This window comes from Nycticebus coucang, chromosome 1 (assembly GCF_027406575.1).
Source record: "Nycticebus coucang isolate mNycCou1 chromosome 1, mNycCou1.pri, whole genome shotgun sequence".
In the NCBI taxonomy this organism is placed as follows: domain Eukaryota; kingdom Metazoa; phylum Chordata; class Mammalia; order Primates; family Lorisidae; genus Nycticebus; species Nycticebus coucang.
The window spans coordinates 166,828,155-166,853,076 of NC_069780.1; the positions used below are offsets into that span (position 1 = coordinate 166,828,155).

Sequence of the window (24,922 nt, forward strand, 5' to 3'; positions counted from 1 at the left end):
ATATCACAAAATCCCAAGACCAGAGATGTTGGTGTGGATGTGGAGAAAAGGGAACATTTCTATACTGCTGGTGGGAATGCAAATTAATACATTCCTTTTGGAAAGATGTTTGAAGAACATTTAGAGATCTAAAAATAGATCTGCCATTCAATCCTATAATTCCTCTACTAGGTATATACTCAGAAGACCAAAAATCACATTATAACAAAGATATTTGTACCATAATGTTTATTGCAGCCCAATTCATAATTACTAAGTCATGGAAAAAGCCCAAGTGCCCGGCGATCCACGAATGGATTAATAAATTGTGGTATATATACACCATGGAATATTATGCAGCCTTAAAGAAAGATGGAGACTTTACCTCTTTCATGTTTACATGGATGGAGCTGGAACATATTCTTCTTAGTAAAGTATCTCAAGAATGGAAGAAAAAGGATCCAATGTACTCAGCCCTGCTATGAAACTAATTTATGGCTTTCATATGAGAACTATAACTCAGTTATAACCTAAGAATAGTGGGAGAGGGAGGGGAGCAAGGGGGGAGGATGGCTGGAGGGAGGGTGATTGGTGGGATTACACCTGCAGTGCATCTTACAAGGGTATAGGTGAAACTTAGTAAGTGTAGAATATAAATGTCTTAACACAGTAACTAAGAAAATGCCAGGAAGGCTATGTTAACCAGTGTGATGAAAATGTGTCAAATGGTCTATAAAACCAGTGTATGGTGCCCTATGATTGCATTAATGTACACAGCTATGATTTAGTAAAAAAAAAAAAGTGAAAGCAAATGACATCAGCCTGTCTCCAGTGGCTGAGGAGACGTGTGGTCCATTCTGAGGATCCCTCTACCCACAGTTGTCACAGAAGACAAGGACAGTCATGAAGAGTTTTGGAGCATTTAATTAAATATGAGATGGTAACACACATCATATACTTATATACTTAGCAGCTCTGCAAAATGTTTGTAATGCATGTGGAAAGTACGCAGTCAAATCAGAGACCTCCCTGTAGTGAATGATGGATATTTTTAGGAACAACCCCTAAGAGAAACCACCAAGCTGGTGAAAATGCCACCTGATCTAAATCATTTCCATGCTCTTTACCATGAATTTTTCCTGGCCAGTTGCAAGTCTTGTGGCCTCTCCAGAAGAACTGAGAAAACACAAGTATGCACGTCTGAAACAGGCCATGCTGGCTTTTCTGTTGCTAATTCCTACAAAAACCACATTAAAGGAAAAGGCAAAGGCAGATAGAAAATGAACCGAATCAGCGAGGGTGCCCCAGGCACAGACATGGCTGCTTGACCAAACTAGCTGCCAATTTCTGTTGTCTTTTCCTTTCATGCTATACAGAAATGGCAATTTACATCTCTGATTTATACATGGTCTCTGGCCAGTTTTTCTTTCTTAATAAGATCCAGTAAGGGCTTAGGCAGAACCAATTTGTAATCTTACATTACACATTGTCCTTAAGTACATAATGAAGCATTAGGAGCAGTTATGGTGACAAGAGTATAATGTGTGGATTTTAAATGCCTCCAATACAGATAGACACTAAATTTCAGCGATGACATCTGTCAGACAGCACAGAAGCAGAGGATTTTAGAGCTGGAGGGACCTCGATGTTTCTTCCTCTATAGTCATCTGTCTGTTTACATCGGGGATAGGAAATTATGGCTCCCAATTCAGACTTCATGTGAAGTTGATCACTTTACCTGTCCTCTCTGGGTCCAAAATTTCCCAAAGATAATAATAAAATGTTTAAAAGAACCTCTGTGAATGAGGTACCAGGGACAGTGGTTGGGCAGGAGATCTTTTGTAACCTTCTCTTTGAGACCTATTTCCCACCTGTTGGAAATGTCTTCTGCTACTTCACACCAAGAAGGTTCTTTTCCTCCAGGCAAATCTGTGTTATTTAGTGGTATTTTTCGTGACTATCTCCAACAGGGCACTTTCAATATACTTCTGTTATAGCATCTTGTATTATGATGATAACTTGTTTACAAAGCTGTCACTTTATGAGGCAGGGTGCCATCCTTATCTATCTTTAGATCTCCTGTGCCTAACACTATGGCTGGCACATAGCAGGCTTTTCATAAATACCAACCAAGGAGATGGAAAAGAATGCTTAGGGAAGTACTTTAGAAATCACAAAAGCCCTAAGCAAATCTAAGGAATTATGATGTTGTGCTTGTTACTACTGATGCAGAGGAGAGCACTTTGGAAAGTGAAACATTCATTGAAGAACAACATGGCCTGATTGCCAACAGACAAGGCCCATTAGTCTGCAAATTAAAACCCTATTCACACACAGCACAAAACAAAACAAATAACAAAATTAAAATATTGAAAACATTGTCTTTCTAAAGAAGAAGATTTAACATAAAAACAATGACAACCCCCAAACAAAACCCTGGAAGAACCTTTCTTCAGTTCTGTGAACAGCCAGGGTCTGGGGGATGAGGGAGTAGGGGTCAATTATACTCCCCCGAGATGACTTTGCTCAGCTGCCTTGACTTGGTTTGAGCTAGTCACTAGAAATCATCTAGACCAAGGAAGGTAAGAAGACAAATCTCAAATGTTCATAATGCATCTCTTCTCTGTATCTCAGTAACACGGTCTCAGTGGGTTCTCTCATTGCATATATAACTCCTTATCCCTGAGGTTTGTGGTAACATCTAGGGCTGTTAGAACTTAGGAAAATTTGGGGATACATTGAATTGGGGAAATGTCTATAAACATGTGAAGGATTAGTCCCCCCTCATTGTTCAAAAGTGCCAGTGTGGTGGCAGGAAGACGAGTGTGGTCTTGAAAACTAGCAAGAGAAATACTGGGCTTCTAATTTATTCCCTCTTGAACTTGTTTTCAGACAAATGAAATCAAATGGGCTTTGTGGCTTCTCCTTGCCTTCTTTTCACATAGCTAGCTATAATACTTTCACACCTAGTTTGGATAATAAATTATGTGATCACCCTGTGTACTCACAAATGGGGTAATGCCTAGTGAAGAGGAAGGGTCGTGGCTCAGGGAACTGCAGCTGGACTCTCAGCCATCAGATCTTGGCTCTATCCCCTGCCAAGTGAGCAATATAGGTGAGTTACTTAATCCCTTAATTCTCAATTTCTTTATCTATTAAAAGAGAATAAGAATTGCCTCCACTTCCCAGGACTATGGTGATGATGAAGACAGATAAGGCGTGTAGAGCACTTGCATAGCACTGGGGAGATGGCAAGTCCTAATAATGGCAACTATCATTCTCATTTCCCTTTCCTGCTTTTGTCTTGCCTTCCTCACCCTTCCATTTTTTCCTTGGCTCTTCTCTTTCTTGCTTTTTTTTTTTTTTTTTAAATAACTGAATCACTGAGTCACCTTGTGACCAAATCAACAAGATAGAAGCAGGATGTTTCTTGTCATGTTGAAGGTCACTAAACCAGGCTGGCATGGTCAAAGCTATGTTTCAGAGTCCTCTAGACCATCCAGTGGGGTTTTGTCAATTTTCTCTTCTTTGTGCTGTGAGGGAGAGTGGGAGTTCTAGAACTCGCAGTCACCTTTGTTGGTCATGGTGGGCTCAGTCTTGTCTTCTCACAACTTATTTACTGGTTTTGGTAGAAACTGGACATGGTGACATAGGCTTCTTCTGGACTTGGTCCCAGGGAAGTGAGGACGGGTTGCCCCTGAACGATTGGGTTCAATGTCAGGATTCCAGACTGGAGAGGAAATGGAGGGGTTAGGCAGCTGTTTGTAGTCCCAGGGCTAAGCAGGAGCCCCTGGTACACATGAGGCCCATTCTGGCCAGTCTCTGGGGACCTGGAGGAGGGGAGTACAGGGGCATCACATGCACTGCCATTCCCGGCCAGGCACCCAAGGGGTGACTCTCCTCTAACAGTTTCTGGAGTGATGACTGTATGCTCAGATGGCCAGCAGGGGCCCTGCACACCCCCTCCAAACCTCTGCTTCTCAGACTCCTCTAGCTGTGGAGAAAACACTTCTTGTAGAAAGCTTTCTGCCTCATCTCTAGACTGAATGCCATCCACCTTGTGAATCTGACAGTCCAGGAAACTTTCAGGATTGAAACTCACATTCAAATTCTGCACAGAAAAAGAGAGAAGGCATTTAGACGGTACAAGAGAGAGATGGATCACCAAATGTCCAGTTCAGGAAAAGGACTAGACACCTTCAGACAGGGAACATCAGAGAATCTCCCATGTGTCTCTCAGTTTGCTTCTGGAGGTGCTGCAACACTTCAGGGTTGTGGTGTCCACTGGCTGTGCCCTCCAGCCCTGGGAAGCCCAGAAGGTCTGAGACTTGTATCTCATTTTAGTTCCCCACTACAGCCAGGGGTTATGATAGACCCTAGTTATGGGATGCACAAAAGACCCAACGTTGAGACTCACCTTTTCCTTGTCCTGGAAGAGCATTCTTGGTGACTGTGATACTGCCAACTAGTGCTTTTGTAAGACCACAAAACACTCACCTTTCCTGGTTTCTTACACAGTTGTTCCAGCGTCTTCTTATGATCTGGGAGATTGGGCCATACAACAGGCTTAATCCTGAAATCAGAGGACATCAGTAAATGAAGTGAATGTCACAGAGTCCAGGAAGTAGTGGAGCATATTTAGTCTTGGCTGTCCTGCTAAAGTTGGTCACTATAGCCAAGTGACTTGCTTTCTCTGGGCCTAGGTTCCCTATTAATCCAAGGAGGGTTGTACCTGAGACCGCTGCCAGTAATCTACTCTGTGAATACAACATGACATCAACACACCTCTGGGAAAGAGCCCTAGAGGGAAGAGGCTGTGATGAGGTGTCTTTTGTGGTGCTCTGGAGCTATAATTTGGCTGGTCATTTATTCCAATTGAGGGCTGTTGTCTTAGTCCTTCTCTTTAGGGCAGCAATTCCTTTGCCCTAATTTAGTGGAAGTGGGGGATATTTCCTAATTTGTCCAGAGGAAATTGCTTAGTACTTTACAAATTAGGGTATTTGTAATGCTGCGATTATATAGCCCTGTGCTGAGGGCATATTCCTGGAACATTAAATAAATGGTGCATAATTAAAACATAATTTTTATGATGAAACAAACAGCGCCCTATCATGGCAAAAGTTCTATAAATTTGTGTGCTGAATATCAGGACTTAAGTGAATCCTACATTTGCCATGGGTGGTGCCTTCTATACCTGTTAGAATACTTTGGAGGAAAATCTTGGGAAACACTGCCTTAAAGAATTCCCTATTTGGGAAAAAGGTTTGCCTTATGCCCAGTTTATATATTTTTGCCTCTTATGAAATCAACTGTGGAAATTCACTGATGCCAAAGGATGGAGAGTGATACTGGGCACTAGATTCCTTATTCCTTATTCCTCTTTGCAGTTTTCATGTCAATAAATGGGGCTCAAGTTCTGAAGTCTGGGATCCCACATAATCATCCTATTGAATAGATGAAGGAAGTCACCTTCTTTTCCATAACACACAGGCCAGAATGACCAAGAGAGCCACAGAGAAGAAGCTCGAAATGCTGATAGTTAGTAGCACCAGATCCATCTCCTCTGGAATACAAGGATAGAACATAGTTAGCATTGAGTAAGAAGGCATTGGGATAGACGTTCAGGACGCTCTGACTTTATATAGTTATGGGGGCCCATTTATTATTTTTTAAAAGTTGCTCATCAATAGACAGGATGATGTGCTAGATTTATTGGGAAATAAAGAGTCCAATGTACTCAATTCTAATATGAAGATAGTAGACGAGCTAATACAAGGGGAGGGTAGGGGAATAAGCAAGTGGGGAGAGGGGAGCAGGGAGGGAGATGGGGGGCCATGGTATACAGCACACCTCTTGGGGCTAGGACACAATTATATGAGGGACTTTATCTAACAAATGCAATCAGTGTAACCTAATTCTTTGTGCCCTCAATGAATTCCAAACAACAAAAATAAGCAAAATTTTGGCTTAAGTGGCACTGACTTGGGTGGCCAAGCCCAGAATATCTGCCACTTGAAATGTAAAATAATCTAGCATCAGAGGTACCACCAGCTCTTCTCTTCTCAACTTTCCACCAAAGGAAAGAGGCCAAACCAGAGCAGGGGAAAAGGAGATAGATGGTCACCCTGTAGTCATAGCAAGTTCCAGGGATGGGAAGCTGGTATGATAGAAGACTCTCTCATCTGCCCCCTCCTAGGAAAGGTAAACGTGGGGTTCTAGGGCTGCTTGAGCCATGTTCTCTGGCTCTCCTGGCCATCTCAATTCCTAGCCCTTAAGTATGTCATCATCATTCTGAAAAATGAGACCCAAGACAGTCACAACAGCCTGTTCACTTGCATCAACAAAGGTATTCTCCAGTGGGGTCCTAGGGATACCAGCTATTAGGATTCCATGTTAACATGATTAGCTGGAGGTGGTGGGTGAGGATTTTGTTCAGACTTATTAGCAGCTCCCAGGAATGCCCAGGACATTGCTCTAGACAGCCTGCACTAATCAGCTGTTAAGGACCCCCACCTCCTACTTCCATATTTTTCAAAAAAGGAGTGAAACCGGTATAGGCTGATCTACAAAGAAAGTGTAAGAAGACAACGGGGAAGGGTGCCGACTCCCACAGTTTGACACACAAAACTCTGTAGGGGAATAAAAACTACCCCCACTCCTCACCTGGAAGAGTCACTGGAGGAGTTCTGAAGTGGTAACTAGGACTCCATTCACTCCAGATGCCTTCAAAATAGTCGAGGGAGTAAGGGATGGATCGAACTTTAACTTCATATATTGCATCATGTTGTAGCTTTCTCTGCAGGAGTGTCAGCCTTGTGCTGGACAAATTCACGTGCTAAAGAGTAAAAAGCGCCATTGCATTTTCAGGATGGAAACGAGAGGAGGTGTTGCCTAGATCTCCCAAATCATTTCAAGTGGAACCCCTGTAGTCAAATACACACTGTCTTGAGGTTCTCTCATATTTGTTACAACATGAGTTTTACTATGTGGAGGAGTCAGCAGTAGAGTTAGTGCCAGAGTCCATGAGCTCATAGATAATACTGAGAATGGCCGAGGAGGAGAGTGATGTGATGGGATTTTAGTCCAGTGAATTGGGCACTCCTACTTCAGGTGGGTATAAATCACCCCCAGGCTCCCACTTTCCTTTCTATGTTCCAATTTCTCCTTTTGTTTCCTCTCCCCTTTCACATGCCAAAGATGAAAGGTTAGGTTATTGATCAGAAATCCTTTCCCTCTAGAAAGATACCTTTCTGCATTGCGAGTAGTAATATACAGACAATAGTCTTCCTAACATTGTGTATTATGCTTAAAAGAAAAATAAGCTCTATCAATGTGGTAGATGAAAAGTACTCCATTTAATTTATATTTGTATGTATTTTATAATCAATTTTCTTATGTTTATGAAATATATGAATGCATATATTATTTTTGAGACTTTTCCAAATTTTTTGTTCATTTTTCTATTGTGATATTTGTCTTTTTAAAAATGATTTATAAAAACTCTTTATGTATTAAAGATATTGACCATCCCTGAGCTGCATATGTGGAAATTTAATCCTAATTTTCAATTTGGCTCACGATTTTGATTATTGTGTGTGTTGACATGTGTAAGCCTTTACTTTTTATGTAGTTATATGTATCTATCTTTCCCTTTCTTCTATAGATTTGATGCTTAGAATGTTCTTTTTCATGTCAAGATTAAATAAACACGTGCTGATATTCTTTTTAGCTTGTTTAGAGTTTCACTTTTATACAATTTCCTTAAATCATCTATTGTTGTTAGAAGAAGGGTGTTAGGCATTTAATTTTGCCCTCCAGTGAAACCCCCACCTCAGGGATTATTCTGGCACCATTTATTCAATTCTTTTTAGCACTAAAGCTGCTTTTTCATTGGTATGATTTTCAGATGAATAATGAAAAAGGGCAGGTCAAGTTCACCTAGTTCGTGCATGTGCAGGGGTGGGGCATGTGGGTCATGGGGGAGAGCAGGTAGATGGGGCAGGCCTTCTCTTGACATGAGCAGCATGCTGCACATAGGCAAAGATGGTCTTGGCTTGAGAAAAGAAAGCGGACAGTAGGAATAAGTGAGCAGTCTGCTGGCTTTGAGAAAGAAACCGGCCTTGTGAAAGAGAAACTATTATCTATTTTCTATCCCTGTGGCACAGAAAGGCCAGAAGTTATTCTAGAAATCTGATAATCCAGGACATTCATCTATTCCCTTACCTCCTCCTCAAAATATATATTAGGGTCTTCTCAGTCATTCTAATATCAAGGAATCATAACCCTCCACATTATGATTGGTAAAAATTAAGTTGTTATATAAAGAACTAAGACCTTGGACTTGAAAATAAAAACAGAACAAAGGGAAACATTTCACATCTCCTCATACCTCACGTTCCCACAAATCCTACTGTGACTGTGACTAGGTGATTATACCCTGAGATATTTTTTTGCCTGATTTGCCTGTGAAAGTGGCATAAAGCCATCACACTTTTTGAGGCTCACACATAAAGAGGATCAATTTAGTCTCAATCCATATTGTTATCCAGCTAACTAACTTTGAAATACCCTAAAGACAAAAAATAGAGCAAGAAAAAAAAAATCAGAGCTAGAACAGTTTGTGCCAGGGAAGATCCAGGTTTTTGCGAGGCCTGAAGCCCACACAAGGTTGGGAGCTTCTTTCAGTAGAGGTACATTATGAAAACAAAATTGGTAGGCCCTCCCAGTGCAAATGCATGTCTAGGACAATAACACGTGTCACATTAAAAAGGTCTTATTTTATAAATGTGCTCAATCTACATACCATCCAGTTGTTTTCAACCTTTTCCTGGCGGTAGGCGACATCATGCATTAATTTTTTTACATACTTCTTTTGCAAATGTGATGTATTAAATGTCACCACAAAGTCATGTGCTCCATCACGATAGACAACATTTACATCAAAAGGAGCCTCTGGTTTAACTGGGAAAAGAAGAACAAATGGAGTCTGTATAAAGGGCAGTCAAAGAAATAATTGTAATATTTGAAACCCATCTTCTCTGAAGATCACTCTGACCCTTTCTTCTGCAACTGGCTAACTCTTCAGAAAATCACCTCTTCTTGCAGGATGCAAATTCAGGCCCTGCTTCCCAGCCTCCCTTGCAGGTGAGTGCACCCCTACTCCTAGCCCAGCCTAGAGACACTCCCAGGTGTGACTCCTGTGCTCCGTCCCCTCCCAGCACACGGAGTCCTGCACCAAAGATGGTGAAGCTGCAAGATGGAAGGGGGCCCTGGACGCTGGCTGGAGGAGCTCCATCCACAGCTTAGAAACACTGATTTTGACTCTGATATGAGTGAGAAATAAATTCACGGTGTGTGGGAAATATGTTTGGGAGCTTTTTTGTTATAGCAGTTAGTATTCATTTTACACTAAGACTCACTCTCTTTTCTCTTTTCAATACTGGAGAACTTTGTTATTAACTATCCTGAATGCAGCAGTATTTAAACTTTGAGTCTTCATTCTTCCAATAAAATTGGGCTCTATCCCGGAGGCCTTGCACCTCATGCCACGTCCTCACTTGTAACTTTTGGAGTGGCCTCAGGGAGTCTCCTCTGTCAGCCTCAGCTGTGTTCACTCTGGATTGCTCTTGGGCTCTGTCTGCCTGCCTTGCAAACTTGACCTTAGGATCCAACGTGCCACATGTGCTATGCTGTTGGAGTGACCGGGGTATCATTTAAGGCAGAGCAAACCCTGAGAAAGGTACTGATTTCCTACACAAGCATTGAGATGTCCGTGTTCTGGCCCCATGGCAGCTCATCAACCACAGCCTGGGAAGTTAGTTTTCTGGGGATGGGGTCCCTATTTTTTTCATGTCACTTGTCTCAGGCTCAGTCATTAATGAGAAGGTATGTGCTTATCAAACTTGCACTCAGTAGACAGAGCTGCATTCTAGGCTATCTGATCTGGACTTTAGGCTGACTTAATGGCCCCATAAAATGAAGCCTTGGTGGCAGAGTTTGGCCTAATTACTGAAGTCACTTTTTCATTATGGTGACTCCCTAAGTTGCTCTTGCCTTGCCCTACAGGTACTGAAAATAAGTGACTTCTTCTTTACCCTTAGGTGTCCCATAAAAGGGCACATTTATCCTTTTTTACCCTTACACGGGTCACCCAAAGGGAAGGTAAAGGGAGCAGGAGGAAAGGCTGTGGGTGGCAGTGGTTCTCAACCTTCCTAATGCCATGGCCCTTTAATATAGTTCCTGTGGGTCGCGACCCACAGGTTGAGAACTCCTGGTGTAGAGGAACAGCCCAACAAAGAACCGTGGCCACCCTCCCACATCTGCCCGACCATTTCTACTCTTCATTCCATTTTCAGCAAGACCTTCTGACACTGATGCCTGTGCCCTCTCTGAATAGTGAATGAACTGAGGGAAGAACACACCTACTAAGTGCTGAGTGGTTTGCTTATCCTGCCTTTCGACAATCACTTCTCACCACCATGCTGAGAAGGAAACTCTGTCTCAGAGAAGTTAGTTAACTTACGTTCAGGCCCTTGCAAAACGGTTTAACAGAATTTAAATCTGTCTGATTCTGAGGCTCGTTCTTCATTTAGCTTTTGTTTCTATACCCTGTAATTTCACATGGATTATCCAAGAACTCTCTGGACAGGCCTGTCTCTATCCCAACAATATCTTTGAACAAATTAGAAAATGGTGCTCGTTCCTTAAGCAATATTGTTAAAAGATAATATAATCTTTTACAATCTGAACAATCGTAGCTATTCTACCAAGAAAAGTAGGAAGGCAGGGTGCTGCCCCCGCAAGCCTCACAAGGGCAAGTATATGAGGGAGCAGGTGGTTGCAGTGGGGGGTTCTGGCTCTGGGGTTCAATCAGGAGCATCCAGCTTAAATTCAGTTAAATAGTAGGCAGTTCCATTGATGAAATGTCACATTAGGACCAGGAGAAGATGCTGCCGTGAGACTGACCTGCCCCACCTCTCATCTTGGTTGCCTAGGGTGCTTTCTGAAGCCCCAGAAGACTCACACCACCCCTTCCTCTCAGGCCTGTGCTCCCAGCAGAATGCACACCTGATCTCTTCCCCTCACCTCTCAGATGAGGCATGTCAGGTTTGTAGTCTGCTGTGGGGTGCACAGTGTTGACCTCTGAGAGCACTGGGTGTGTAATAGCTGGGTGTTTGGATGTGGCAGGGTGTCACCTGGAGGCTCTGAGTATGCTGTGCTCATGTGCATGCCAGGGCTTGTGTGCTGGTGTGAGTTTGTGTGAGAAAGGGCTCTCCCCTGATGTTGTAGGACTTTGTCAGAAGACCAAAAATCTCTGCCTCCTCTGCTCGCTCTCAGAGAAAGCAATATATGTTTGCAATGCAAATGGTGAACATTTAGATGTTCCCTCACTCTGTGCAGTGAACAAATTGAACATCCGTCCATAGAAGGCTAGTCTCCAAGGGATCCAAACCCAGTGTGTTCTTGTCCTTGCAGATACATTGTTGTTACCTCCTTTCCCGCTATGGCCAAGGTTACTGTGCGCTCTACAGCATAACCATTGCCTAACATCTTGTCTCTCTTCCACTACGTTTGCTTTTTCACAAGATAATCATTCACACAATAATCATTCACACATGGAACTTCTGTTTTTACTCTGTACTTTGCCATCTTAGTGAAATAAAGCTGAGACAAAGCTGAACGAAGGTTCACACTCTTTGTAAGGAGCGTTGCTTCCTTACTTTTAATTTTGAGGGTGAAAGAGAGGTGGAAATTGGGAAAGAAATAATGTTAGTATTTAAAACCAACAAAAGAATGTATATCTTTAGTCACTTTGAATAATTTTTCTCTTACATATATTATTTCTCTTTTAAATCTCCACCTTTGACATCTAATAGGTAGAATAAATGCAAATAGTTAATGTTCCATTGCAGTGATATATCATAATTGGATTACAAATCCCCTATATCAGAGTACCTCTGAGCTTTTGGAGGAAAAAATAGGAGGAAAAGCTTTTTTCACCTCAGGGTCATAAATCCGTAAATAATTGAAAATATTTTTGTATCTGTATACCCAGTCTCTCTGATTGTTTTGATTTACTTGACTGGTAACCAAATGGTGAATTGGTAATTAACATTGACTTATAACCAGATACTTAAATGGATTTAGTGATTCATATCATTATGTGTATGAATATTATACAGAACCAAATGAAATATGCTGATATTGCAATTTTATTTGAAATTTAATCATTAACATTCATTTTTGGCTAAGTATAATCTGTATATTGGCCAAATCAGATTTGGTTGTGCTTCATTCCTCAGTGGTAAGTCTCTTAGAAGCTGTGACAGTTAATTTTATATGTCAACTAGGCTAGGGTACGGTGCCCAGTTGTTTGGTCAAATACCTTCCTAAAGGTATTTTATTTAGACATGATTATCATTTAAATCAATAGATTTTGAGTAAAGCAATGATCCTCCATAATGTGATGAACATCGTCCTGAAGTTCTTGGAAGAAGCAGCAAGTGTATCACAAGAATGCAATATCGAAAGTCTAGTTGAGTTTCCTGCCTTGTAGAATTTGGACTCAAGGCTACACTCTTGAAATTATGGTTTTGGCTTGCTCTGTGGATTTTGCACTTGCCAACCTGCACATTCACATAAGCCAAATCCTTAACAGAAATCTCTCTCCTGTCTGTCTATCTATCTATCTATCTTCTATCATCTTATCTCTATCTCTATCAATCTCTGTATCTATCTATCATCTATCTACCATCTGTCTTTATCTACCTATCTTTCTCTCCTATTGGTTCGCTTTCCCTTATGTATATGGTGCACTCCAATACAGAGGACATATTTACTTTGGAAAATAACTCGATATGTTAGCTAAACACACTCAGAGTCTGGTGAAGATACAGAGAGACTACAGGGAATTCAGGAGCAGGCCAGGGGAGGAAGGAAAGGGCATGCGCATGGATGACAGGAGGCCCCGCTCCAGTTAGAAGCTTCATGTAAATAAGCTCTTTCCTGAACCGCAGGTGTCAAACACCCTCTTTCATAGCTGGGTTTGAAGATACTCAGAATTCTTTAATAGTAGGAATTAGTAGTATAATCTTCAAATTGTTCATATTTTTAAAAAGTGCATTAGAAAATTTGCTATTTCCTATTGCTAATTGTTTATACTATGTATCTACTTTTAACACACAAAAAGTACAGAAACAGTGTCTTCAGATCAAAAAATAAAACCATATCTTCTATACAACAGCTTCTTACCTATCTTGACTACGTTCATTTCTTTGCAACTTATCCTCTTTTCTCCGAGCTTCACACATACTTTGCTCTCTCCAATCAGTGAGAATTTCTTTGTCTTGATGTAATATGCCTCTTGCTGCTTACTAAAATTCAGGCACTTTACCTCCAAAAGGGCCCCACTGTAAAACAAAAAAAGGAATCTGTCTTGGTTCAAGTAGGAAGTTCTTTATTCAATGGAAGAGTACCATATGTACATTTCACTGTATTCACTCTATCTATAGGTACGTGGGTGAGTGGATGCACACCGGAGAGAGAGAACGAATTAACATAATGTGCCCTTCTGCTGACATTACACTCAATGACGATTTACTCATTCATTAGACACAATTGAACCTGCAATAGTCAAAGCATGTTCATGAAAAGTATGAAAAAAAAACCTTCCTATTTTTTATAAATGATCATTGAAAAACAAATACATTTTTAGGTAAAAAGGTAATTGCTTACTTCATGTTTTGCAGAAATAAATTGGAGAAATAAGGGCTATACAGAAACATTGATCAAAAAACAGTTAAAGGAAATGATAAAATAGTCTAAAGAATTATATGTATATTATAACATATACATAAGGGATTTTCATAGGTAATTTTTGCTGATTAAACACTGACAAAATTGGTTAATAAAAAAAAGCAAGATGTAAACTGCCAATATCTGGAATGTAAGAGGGGATATCACCATAGAACATGCAGACATTAAAAACATAGTAAAGAAATTAAAAACACAGTCCAATGCATGTAATGAAAAAAGTTTATAAACACAATTAGTAAAACTGACCCACATAGAAACTGAATTATCTCAATAGTTCTATTTCTTTCAAACAAATTAAATTTATTAGCAATAAACTTTCCCATAAAGAAAAACCTGTATCTAATGGTTATAGACTGGAAAATTCTATCAAATGTATGAGAAAAAAATAGTGCCAAGCTTATACAAATTCTGTTAGAAAACAGAGGAGGAATGGACCCTTCTCAATGTATTTTTTGAATCTAGCTTAACTCTGGTACAAAAACCTGGCAAAATTATTATAGATGGCAAATTTGCAGACAAATATCCCTGTATTTACAAAGTTCCTCAAGAAAATGTTAGCATATTGATTTTAATATATTATGACAAAGCGGGATGAATCCCAGGAAAGCAAAGTAGGTTAAACATTTAAAGATCAATTAATATAATTTGCCACATTATCAAAATAAGACACACGAATAATCTGACCATCTCCAATTCATACAGAAAAAAGCGTTTGACAACATTCAATGCCCATTCATGATTAAGAACTCTCAGCAGGTAAGAAATAGCAGAACACTTCCTCAACTTGATAAAGAGTATTTATAAAAATTCTTTAAGTATATTAATATCATACTTAATGGTAAAATTGGCTAGGGATATTCTCAAGCTACACTGCCCACACAATAACCACTACGTCATTCCTGGTTATTGAGAGCACTTGAAACGTGGGCAGTTCAAACTGAGATATGATCTGAGTGTGGAACACACATTAGATTCTGAAGATTTAGGATGAAAAAAAGAATGTAGAATAGTTTGCTAATATTTTTTTTTGTATTGATCACATACTGAAATAATATTTTAGATACATTAGATTAAAAAAGTCTTTTGAAAATTAATTTAGCTATTTCTTTTTCCTTTTTACAAACATGGCTACTAGAAAATTTAAAGTTACCTAAGTGGCTCATTCATTTGTGGATTGCCTGGTATTTTTATTGGTCAGACGTATTCTAGGTTTCTTTCTTCCTTTCCTTTTTTTTTTTTTTTTTTTGGTGGGGGGAAGAACACTGCAAGTATCCAAGTAGTACCTCAGGCTAGTGAATTTGATGCTGTAGGACTTTGTTGTTGTTGTTAAGCAGGCCTGGGCAAGGTTTGACCCTGCTACCCCTGGTGTGCAGGGCTGGTATGCTCTAACCATGAAGCTATGGCACCCAGCCTTGTAGGACCCTTCTTGAGGACTTTCAGCCCTATGCCCCTCACACAAATCTCCTGGTTCTAACCTGATTCTTAACCTCACCTCTACACTAGTAACCTCCTCCACTCTTATATGGTTTAGTATGATAAATGCATTTCTTTTGTTGGTGCAAGCAGATATTTATGTGGAAATACTGAAAGACATAACAAAACAAAACAAAACAAAAAATTATTGCTTTTATATCTCAGTTGACGCTGAAAGACAGACTCTCATTCAAAAATATTGAACAATTTTAGGGATTCATATCTAGAATCTATCTGGCTAGAGTTTGGTTTACTGTAGAAAGGATTAAATTAACAATACTTGGCAGATATCAGGTTGGAGCCTGTAATGGTGTTGGTAATTGATGAAAACAAAAAATGACACATTTGAAGTGGTATCTGTGGGCAGTACATGGGAGTAATTGTAATACCCTCAAGAATGTGGAAATAGAGGAAATACAATTACTTTCTGAGAGCGGAAATTATGCAAACACTTAAAAAGCAAGGTATCAAATTAAAATTCCCATGGGGTGTATGCAAGTAATATAAGTGAGGAAAGTGGTTCTACGTTCAAGAGTGACATATATGTATATGTATATATATGTGTATATATATATATATTTTTGTTGTTGTTGTTGTTTTGTTTTTTTGATACAGGTCTTGTTCTGTCACCCAGGCTGCAGTGCAGTGGTATAATCATAGTTGACGGTAACCGCGAACTCCTAGGCTCCAAGGATCCTCCTGCCTCAGCCTCCCAAGTAGTTGGGATTACAGCTGTGCACCACCACACTTGGCAAATTTTTCTATTTTTTGTAGAGATGAGATCTTATCCCTGCTCAGGCTGGTCTAGAACTCCTGGTCTCCTGCCTCAGCCTCCCAAAGTGCCAGGATTATAGATGTAAGCCACCCTGTCTGGCCAAGACTGAGATTTAATTTTCCATCTGTAAGAAGCAGCCAGAATTCTGTTCCCACTGCCTTGTGCTATATGGGACTAGTACCATCAGATTTGATTTTTAAAGAGATAGATTTTTAAATGCTGGCAACTAATTTTTAAAAAAATTCACCGCATTGGGGTATGAATCAAATAACTCTAGACTTAAACAAACACATTTTCTCTGTTTTGCTTCTATACTAAACAACATTTTGATATTTCTAATGAAAATTGAAGCATACTGAGATGAGTAAGTACCATTTACAGACACATATCATATTCCAGAAATTCATCCCTTTACTCTGTTGTGATCAGAGAGTTTAAGTGATCTCCCCTAGCCCTGGTGACAAAGTTAGGGAAGTGTGGCTGTTGGGATTCCGACCCAGGTGCCTGTTTCCAGAACCTCAATGTTGTCACTCAAGGCACATGAGATCTGGCTAGAATTTTAGTGAATGAAAAATATTCAGGCCTCCAGTCAAGGTGAATTTATATTGATGTGCAACCCACTAGCCCTCTCTGGCCCATATCCTGACCTTGATACTAAATCTTGTAGGTCCTGAGTCCAGTATGAATTTTGGTTCTTTCTGATAATTTATATTTGTCAGTGTGAGGTAATCTGGTACACTGGTAATCTAAATCTGTGAGTTTGGTTAATCTAAGTCTCTCTGAAATCCACTTATTGAGTAGTAACTGAATTTTACTTTCTAAGCCTGGGAGACTGGTGGTAGTTCCAGAGCAGGTGGTAAATTTCTTGCCCTCTGAGAGATGGCATCAGGTAGGTGTCTATCAATCAACAACCCCACCTCTGTAATGACATTGTCAGGTTGCACCATGCTCACTCAGTACATTTCAATTTCTTCTTTATAAATGTATAAAACAGAAAAAAACAAACTGCAATGAAGCTAGTTTCATTGTGAGAAAGAAGCCCAACCTACCTAGCAAATAGAGTAATCTCTTTAAATGAGTTCAATTTGAGATACATTGTCTTCTCCGAACCTGAGGTGCATGAATGTCTCCCTGAAGGGCTAGACAGCTCTGATAAAAATGGCTGCTCTCTAGAAGTAACTTGGTCTACCAGGAGTACCTTAGTTTACTTAACTACTTCACACTGAAAACTGGCCTTTGACAATTCCTTTCCAACAGAAGTATGTGAATACAATTGCAAACCCAAATAGAGGCTCTGGACAGTGTAAAATATGACAGGAAAAAAAAATCAAGAGATGTGTTAAGAGAAGTAGGAAACTGCATTCAAGTGAGCAAGGGCATGGTCAAATACTGTGTGAATGAAAGTGAACAGCAAGGTCAGCCTCAGCCTGGCCATGAGAAACCACATTGAACACATGGTTCACTGCCACCTGGTTGGAGAACCCACAGTCAAACCTCTGTGTGGAAGGGTGTTTTGCCCATAATGATGAGTGTGTTGTTTGAACGAGTAGTTTGGCTGTTGTAGTGTAGTCCACTTGTAGCCTAGACGTAGGGCATTATAGGTTCCCATTCTTTCAACAGTATTCTATTCCTGGAAAGTGTGTTAGAGAAGTGAACTAACAGAGGCAGACTAAGAGCACACTATAGTATTGAAGTTCAAAACCATGTTTATCTAATGACTTCAGCATGAAGCACTGTATGAATAGATGCAGGAAGCTTCCAAAAATTAACATAAGACAGAATTCAGGGCTCTGGGACTGTATATTGTGGGGGCATGTCTCAGGTCTATGGAATTTAGGAAGCCCTCATTTATTACTGGTAGATCTTGACTTACTTTTCTCAGTATAAAACTAACTAAAAATTAGGTCATCTGATAAGATAGTGGAGATAGCTATAAGTCATAACTTCACATTAGAGTATTTTTTTCAGGTTACCCAAGATAACTCTTGGCAGCACAAGATGATTTGTGAAAATGGAGAAGATAAAACTCCCTAAGCTCTTTATTACACTTTCAAACCAGAAGCTTTTTTTATTTTTTTGTCTTTACTCTGAGGCCTAATGAGACCCAATGCCTACTTATTCCTGCAGATTTTTGGGAAATTTACCTTGAGAGGATCACCTGAAGTTCAACTGTGTTAAGAGGATAGTTCAGCTGATATTCACAGAATTAGTATCTTTTCTGCATTATGTATTATCCACTGGATGACTATTCTGGGGGGTTTGCATGTATTTAACCATCACAATCTTCATATAAGTTAAGTTATCTCATTTTACAGGTGGGGAAACTGAGGCATAGGTAAAGTTATATAACTTGTTTTAGGTCAAAAAACTCATAGATGCTGATAATGGGATTAGGAACCAAGGCAACTTCACTCCCAAATGAAGCTTGAAGACACTAGATTATTTCATGTTGGGCAAATAATTTTTTAGTGAGGAATATTCTAGGAAAACCAGGATTTAAATTCTACTATGAAGGGGGAAAGGATGTGACATCTTCAAGATTAATAGCAACATTTGGCTGTAGCCTCTGAACATGAAGATAAACTGTAAGAGTTGCTTTGCCTTAGTCTTGGTGAAGGACAAAGAGTTTTAGGAGGCTTGGGAATTCATTAGATTTTAATATTTGTTAATTAGGTCACACACTCTTTCCTTTGCAGCTATTAAAAAGAACACGTGTTGCAAGAGGGACTTTACCTAACAGTTGCAATCAGTGTAACCTGGCTTATTGTACCCTCAATGAATCCCCAACAATAAAAAATAAAATAAAATAAAATAAAATAAAAAGAACATGTGAAAAGAGAGACAGAGGATTTCTAAATGTCCTTGAAATCACTGTTCCTTACCATATTTCAAATTCTAGACTGGTGCTATTGATGTCTGAGTCATCAAAGGCACAGGTCAGTGCGTGATGGAAGCCATTCACTTCTAGCTGACTATAGCAGGAGAAGGGGTAGTCATCGGGTTCTGCATCTTCCAAGTCTCCTGGGGCGGGGGGTAACAAACATGCAGGCTGTTTATGAAGCAAATAAAAGTATTTTTTTGAAAGTTGGCATCACATTAATAAACTGGCAGACTTTTGTGGTATACATGAAGGACTGATTATATTTAATTTGAAGAAGAAAAGCCCAGGAGCAAAGACAAGAAAAGGGTTTTGAAACAAACAAATAAAAAACAAAAACAGCACACACAGAGTTTTCTAAAAGAAAAAAAAATGCACCCCAGTTAATAAGTAATCTCCAAATACTTCCAAGTTAGAGAACTAGAAAGAGACACTGAACAGCCATTTTTCTTTATTCAAACTAGAATTTCTCCTACTACATTTGTTACATTGAAATGTTTGTACATTTCACGTAAGAGATTCTTCTCATTATTCATATGCTACTTAATCTCATTTTTGACTTTCTTGTTGATATTAATTTATTCCCTCCCAATTTTTTCAAATGAAGAAAGATTATAAAGATTGTAGCTGATTTATAGTCAGAACTTCACTTTTTAAAGGGGTTTGTTTGTTCTTTCCCCAAAAGTCCCCAATTTAAAGTAGCACTAATTATCTCCATCATGTGACCATGTAAAGCAGTGGTTCTCAACCTGTGGGTCGCGACCCCTTTTTAATAATGAAAATACATTGTGGCGTTAGTAAGGTTGAGAACCACTGCTAAGGCAACTTGTTTCATGCTACTGACTGAGCATGATAAGAAAAAGTGATAAGAAAAATTTAGATCTGGCTTGACTCAGATCTGGTAGACCTTCTTGTGAATATTAGACATAATGTTTCTGTTCTTCTAGGTTTTTTTTTTTTTTTTTTCTGTAGGTATGACATCTTATAGACAGTAGCTAGATTCTGGAAGAAAATGTGGAATCAGATTTTTTTTTGCCACCACTTTGGAAAGTACAATCTGTCACAGATGGTATTGGATTTCTTAAGACAGGTTGTGGACTCTATGATTAAATGAATATTTTGTGCATGTAATTCACAATATTTAGTAGGAAAATGAGGCAGGAAAAATCCATAAGCAAATATACTCCAACTAGAACCTAAGAAAATCTAAAGTAACCAAAGTCATTCTTGAGTAGTCAAGTGTGAACCTATGACTGATTCTAGGCCTTCTGGTTCATCAATACTAGAAACTATATCCGCTCATCCTAAGGCTTTGTTTAAATGGGACACAGAATATACTAAAATCGAATCTCAGTTGAATGTCCTAGAGGCCATGGGCTGTTAAAAAAAACACTACCTTTACTTAAATAACATAGAAATTCTGTGGGAAAGTGGTTATGAATGGACCAAGCAGTTGAGTGATGGGTCAGTTCAGTCAAAGTAATAAATCTGGAACAAATCTGGAACAGCCTCTGTGAGGTAAAAGCTGTGGGTACAGTTTACAGCCTTGGGCATTTGCCTTTCTGATTTCTGGAATTCATCCAGTTCACAGTTCTGCTCCTAGCAAAGCCTCCTAATGTAATTTTGGCTGGGTGTGACCCTTCTTCTGATGGGAGTGTTAAATAACAAAAGGTCTTGTATTTTAAAACATGTTCATCCTAATTTTGTAGACTTAGTTAGATCTCTTCCATAAGATCTGGCTCCTTTCTAAATAGAATGGTTCTGGCCTTCCATGGCAGCCCCTATGTTGTGTGGACTTTTTCTCTTCTTTGTACATTCCACCAATTCTGCACACACTGTATATATTACTATTCAGATTCAGACTTCCTATGGGTCAGCTTTGTCTCAATTCTTTTTTTTTTCTTTTTTGCAGTTTTTGGCCGGGGCTGGGTTTGAACCCCTCCACCTCTGGCATATGGGGCTGGCGCCTTACTCCTTACTCTCTACAATTCTTAATGTAAACCAGAGAGAGTACACTCTAGAAAATGCTGGGCACCAGCAAAACAAAGGACTCCCACTGACCTTAATCATCCAGTCTGGAAAAGTACGCTTGCTGTATATTCTCATATAATACGCAAAGCACTGTTTATATAACTTTTCCTGCACTGAAAGTGGCTATGTTTTAGAAGCAGCTTATTGGCCCATTAGCAGGTGTTACTGGGCCAATTGCCCTGTAACCAAGAAAAAGTCCCTTCAGTTACTTGTAAAATGGCATAGCATTTTACAAAGAGAATGTTTTGCACGACACAAGTTGAAAAATTCTTAGGGAAGAGTAGCCTATGCAGTGATTAAGACCTACCGTGTCAGACCTGGACAGATGTGGGTTTAAATGCTGGCTACTCTTCCTGGCAGATGAGGTGCTCCATCAGGTACCCAAGCTCTGTAAGACTCAGTGTTCTCACATACAAACTCATGCTTAGAGGAATCATTAATTGATACACACAAAGACTTACCTTAGAACACATTGAGCACTCACTAAGGGTTAGCTATGACTATCATGTTTTCTGAGAAATAAGCATGAAGAGATAAAATAAGAATTCTAGTTCTGAAAATATATATGCAACACTGGGATTTTTTTTAAAACCAGTTCTATGTTAATTGAAGGTGTTGGACTCACTATGGTTTTGAAATTACTTGGAGCTTTAATGGTGAGTAAATCTATTGTTTTTAAATGCTCAATAATTAATATTATTAATATTTAAATAAATATCTAAGCATACTTATCCATAAAAACTTAAAATTTTGGAACATGCAAGGCAGTAAGGTTTAGAAGTCTTCTTCCTACTGAACGGATAGAGTTAGTAGATTAACAAGTTTACATGGATTTTTAACAGTTATTCCTTTATTCTCTTTATTATACTTGTTATCAAAGAACTAATTCATTTTTCAACAAGCAGCAGCTGATGGTGAATTCCTTACACTCCAAACTGGGAAGTATTTTAATGTGATCATGTGGTTAGGTGGTTGTAGATCTTGGGGAAAAACTTCTGAAATTTAAAAAGGTGAAGTGAAAACTATGCTTTCAATTAGAATTCTTATTTCTTTTAAAAATAGTATAATCAGGGCGGCACCTGTGGCTCAAAGGAGTAGGGTGCCGGCCCCATATGCCAGAGGCGGCGGGTTCAAGCCCAGCCCCGGCCAAAAACTGCAAAAAAAAAAAAAAAGTATAATCACCAGGGAGAAACAGAATATCCTACACCAAAGGAGAGTAAGATTATGTTTCCCTGCCACACATTTTTGGGCTAACTCATACGCAGGCAACAGCAACATTTACCATAGGATAACGATCATCCCCCCAGAGTGATTCACACCGGTCACACTGCAAAATGTCAACCCTCTGACAATTCCCTTAGTGAGAAAATTCTAGGGATTTCCATCCTTAGTAATTAAAGGACTCAAAATATCTAAGTTGAGTCATCAGGCTGATGTATTTGATACTGCCTATAGAAAAATGCTTTTTAACTCTTAAAGGGAAAGGACTTAATGTGCACCAACAAATTGGTGGGCTAAGTTCTCAGGTGGTTCTTGCTGCTGCCTGGGCACTTTTGCCTAGTTTAGGTAGAATGAGAATGCATTTCCTAAGTTGTCAGGATCTGTTCCCAGCTACTAAATATTTCAAGGACCTTAAGGAGAATTATTGCAGATGATAAATTTATTGATGTGGAGGCAATTAAATGTATTTCAATGAGACAACACATTCAGATCTTCCCCCCTCAGTTATTTACTAAAACTCTCACAAAAATCTATCAAAAACAATTTTGAAGACATTTTAAATCATTTACTAAGTGTCTACTATATTCTAGACACATTGAGGTGCTGAGAAAAGAACACTGGCCAATGCAAACAAAGCTATTTTTTCTGGATACTATTTTATCCTAAGCATCATACTTTTGAAACCCCCTAAAAAGCCAAACAAAATAAATCCAGCTTGACTTTGTCACCAGGTAAAATTACCTTGGAGATTTTCCAGCAAACATGATTATAGAGTCCATATGGGTCTTTTTTGAGAGCAGGGGAATCAATCAGCCTTTAAGATCCACGTTTTGAGAGTCAAATGCCCTCCTTCTTGACAATTCTGAGGGCTTGCAGGCCATCTCCCCACCACCTTGCCCCCTGCCCTAGTGGTCAAGACACGTGAAATGACTGAGAGCATGGTAAGTGCTCCATCTCCAGCCCAACCCAGTGCCCACTTCAGGTCTGTTGAGGAACTGAGTGCCCTGAAGGTGTGCTGGAGATAGCCCAAAATCCTTAAGAAAAGTTAGAAATGACTCACCATTCTGCGCATAGCCACTTTCTCCAGAAACGACTTGAAGCAAATAAAAAAACATACCAAAAGCTGTACCTAGAATTGTCATTCTGAGAGAGAAGGAGAGGCGAGGACAGACGTGTGAGCCTGTGTGAACGAAATGAATGGGAGGGGGGAGGAGGAGAGAGAAAGAGAGAGAGTCTCAGAACTGTAGCTTTATGCTTATTTAACCACAAACAGGGGGAAGTATACACACAGCAAAAAAGTAGGCAAGTTCCAGAAACAGGAAGTCCGAGTAAAAGTATTGCTGCTGTAAGCAGAGGTGGAGGACATGGGGAGAAAGAGCATTTTATTATTTCTTTCTGAAATTCCTCGCAGCCCCAGACTTGATGTGCTTACTTCAAAGTAAGGTGCTAGATTCAAATGTGGGCTCAAGTTATTTTGGGCTAGGGCCCACTTTAAAGATAAAAATTGAAACCTACAAAGCTAATCCATTGGTTGGTTGGAGTTAAGTTTTGTTTTAAAGAAAGATTCTTCACTTTATGAAATAATTTATTATAAGTTTATTTTAAATAGCTTCACCCCCCCCACCCCCCCAACCTCTCAGCTTCACAAGAATAGCAAGTTTTCTTTTTTGCTCTCTGTGTATCCCTGGTACTTCCTCAGACTTCACCCATCGTAGTAGGCATTCAAGGATTATTTGCTTAATGCAGAGATTGGAAACTATGGCCTAGGGATCAAATTTGGACTACTATCTGTTCTTGTAAATAAAGTTTTTATAAATAAATCCAGCTTGATTTCCTGATAAGGTAAAATTACCTTGGAGATTTTCCAAGGAGCACAATCATAGTGTCTAGATGAGTGTTTTTAAATAAGAGCAGAGGCGTCAGTCAACATTTAAATCCACATTTTGAGAGGATTACCCATTTGTAGATCAGCCAAAGTTTCTTTTGTGCTACCATGGCAGAGTTGAGTAGACGAGACAGAGATTGTATGATGCACAAAGTGGAAAATCTTGGCCATCTGGCCCTTCATGGTAAGGTTTACTGACCTCTTGTTTAAAGAAAAAAATGGTTCGTATTAACCTGGATGGAAGTGGAAGACATTATTCTTAGTAAAGCATCACAAGAATGGAGAAGCATGCATCCTATGTACTCAATTTTGATATGAGGACAATTAATGACAATTAAGGTTATGGGGGGGAAGCAGAAAGAGGGATGGAGGGAGGGGGGTGGAGCCTTGGTGTGTGTCACACTTTACGGGGGCAAGACATGATTGCAAGAGGGACTTTGCCTAACAATTGCAATCAATGTAACCTGGCTTATTGTACCCTCAATGAATCCCCAACAATAAAAAAAAAAAAAGAAAAAAGAAAAGAATAAAATGGTTCTTAGTATATTTAAGACAGGACTTTATTTGTGAAAACCTGATTGCCATACAATTTTTCAGGACTATGTACTACATATGAACTATACCTACATATACAGGGCAGAGGTCTGAGAGTATGGCGTGGATAATTCAGACTCTCTGTGAACTTGTGTGCCAATCAAAATCCTTCTGGGCCCTATGGTTAAAGTGGTGGTATTTGTTAACCCTGGCTGACTTCTGGTAATTGTTGGACTTTCTTCTTTAAGCCCTAACTGGTGTTCAGAGGCATGGATGGAGAGCTGCCTATCATCAACAGACAGAAAATGCCTCCTGTAAGACATACTTCTGC

General features: G+C 39.5%; 1 protein-coding gene across 2 annotated transcripts; it reads right to left on the reverse strand.

Moving 5' to 3' along the window:
* Positions 1-391: 391 nt before the first annotated feature.
* Positions 392-23,370, reverse strand: IL7R (interleukin 7 receptor). 2 transcript variants are annotated; one of them, XM_053592227.1, is made up of 8 exons: positions 23,233-23,370; positions 18,925-19,063; positions 13,231-13,388; positions 8,783-8,940; positions 6,643-6,814; positions 5,449-5,542; positions 4,477-4,552; positions 392-4,090 (listed from the first exon to the last, which is right to left on the reverse strand). In XM_053592227.1, the coding sequence occupies exons 1-8, from the start codon at positions 23,312-23,314 to the stop codon at positions 3,596-3,598; spliced, it is 1,374 nt and encodes a 457-aa protein (XP_053448202.1). In that variant the 5' UTR covers positions 23,315-23,370; the 3' UTR covers positions 392-3,595. The 2 variants fall into 2 exon arrangements, with proteins under 2 accessions (XP_053448202.1, XP_053448204.1); XM_053592229.1 differs by lacking the exons at positions 392-4,090; positions 5,449-5,542 and having other exon boundaries at positions 4,473-4,552.
* Positions 23,371-24,922: the final 1,552 nt, after the last annotated feature.

Excerpts from the sequence above, each read along its gene's own strand:
- IL7R (XM_053592227.1), bottom strand. The coding sequence starts at position 23,314 with ATGACAATTCTAGGTACAGCTTTTGGTATGTTTTTTTATTTGCTTCAA. Across the intron at positions 19,064-23,232 it reads AAGTGGCTATGCGCAGAATG|GAGACTTGGAAGATGCAGAA; the intron begins GTGAGTCATTTC and ends CCCCCGCCCCAG. Across the intron at positions 4,091-4,476 it reads TGTGTAAGAAACCAGGAAAG|AATTTGAATGTGAGTTTCAA; the intron begins GTGAGTGTTTTG and ends TTTTCTGTGCAG.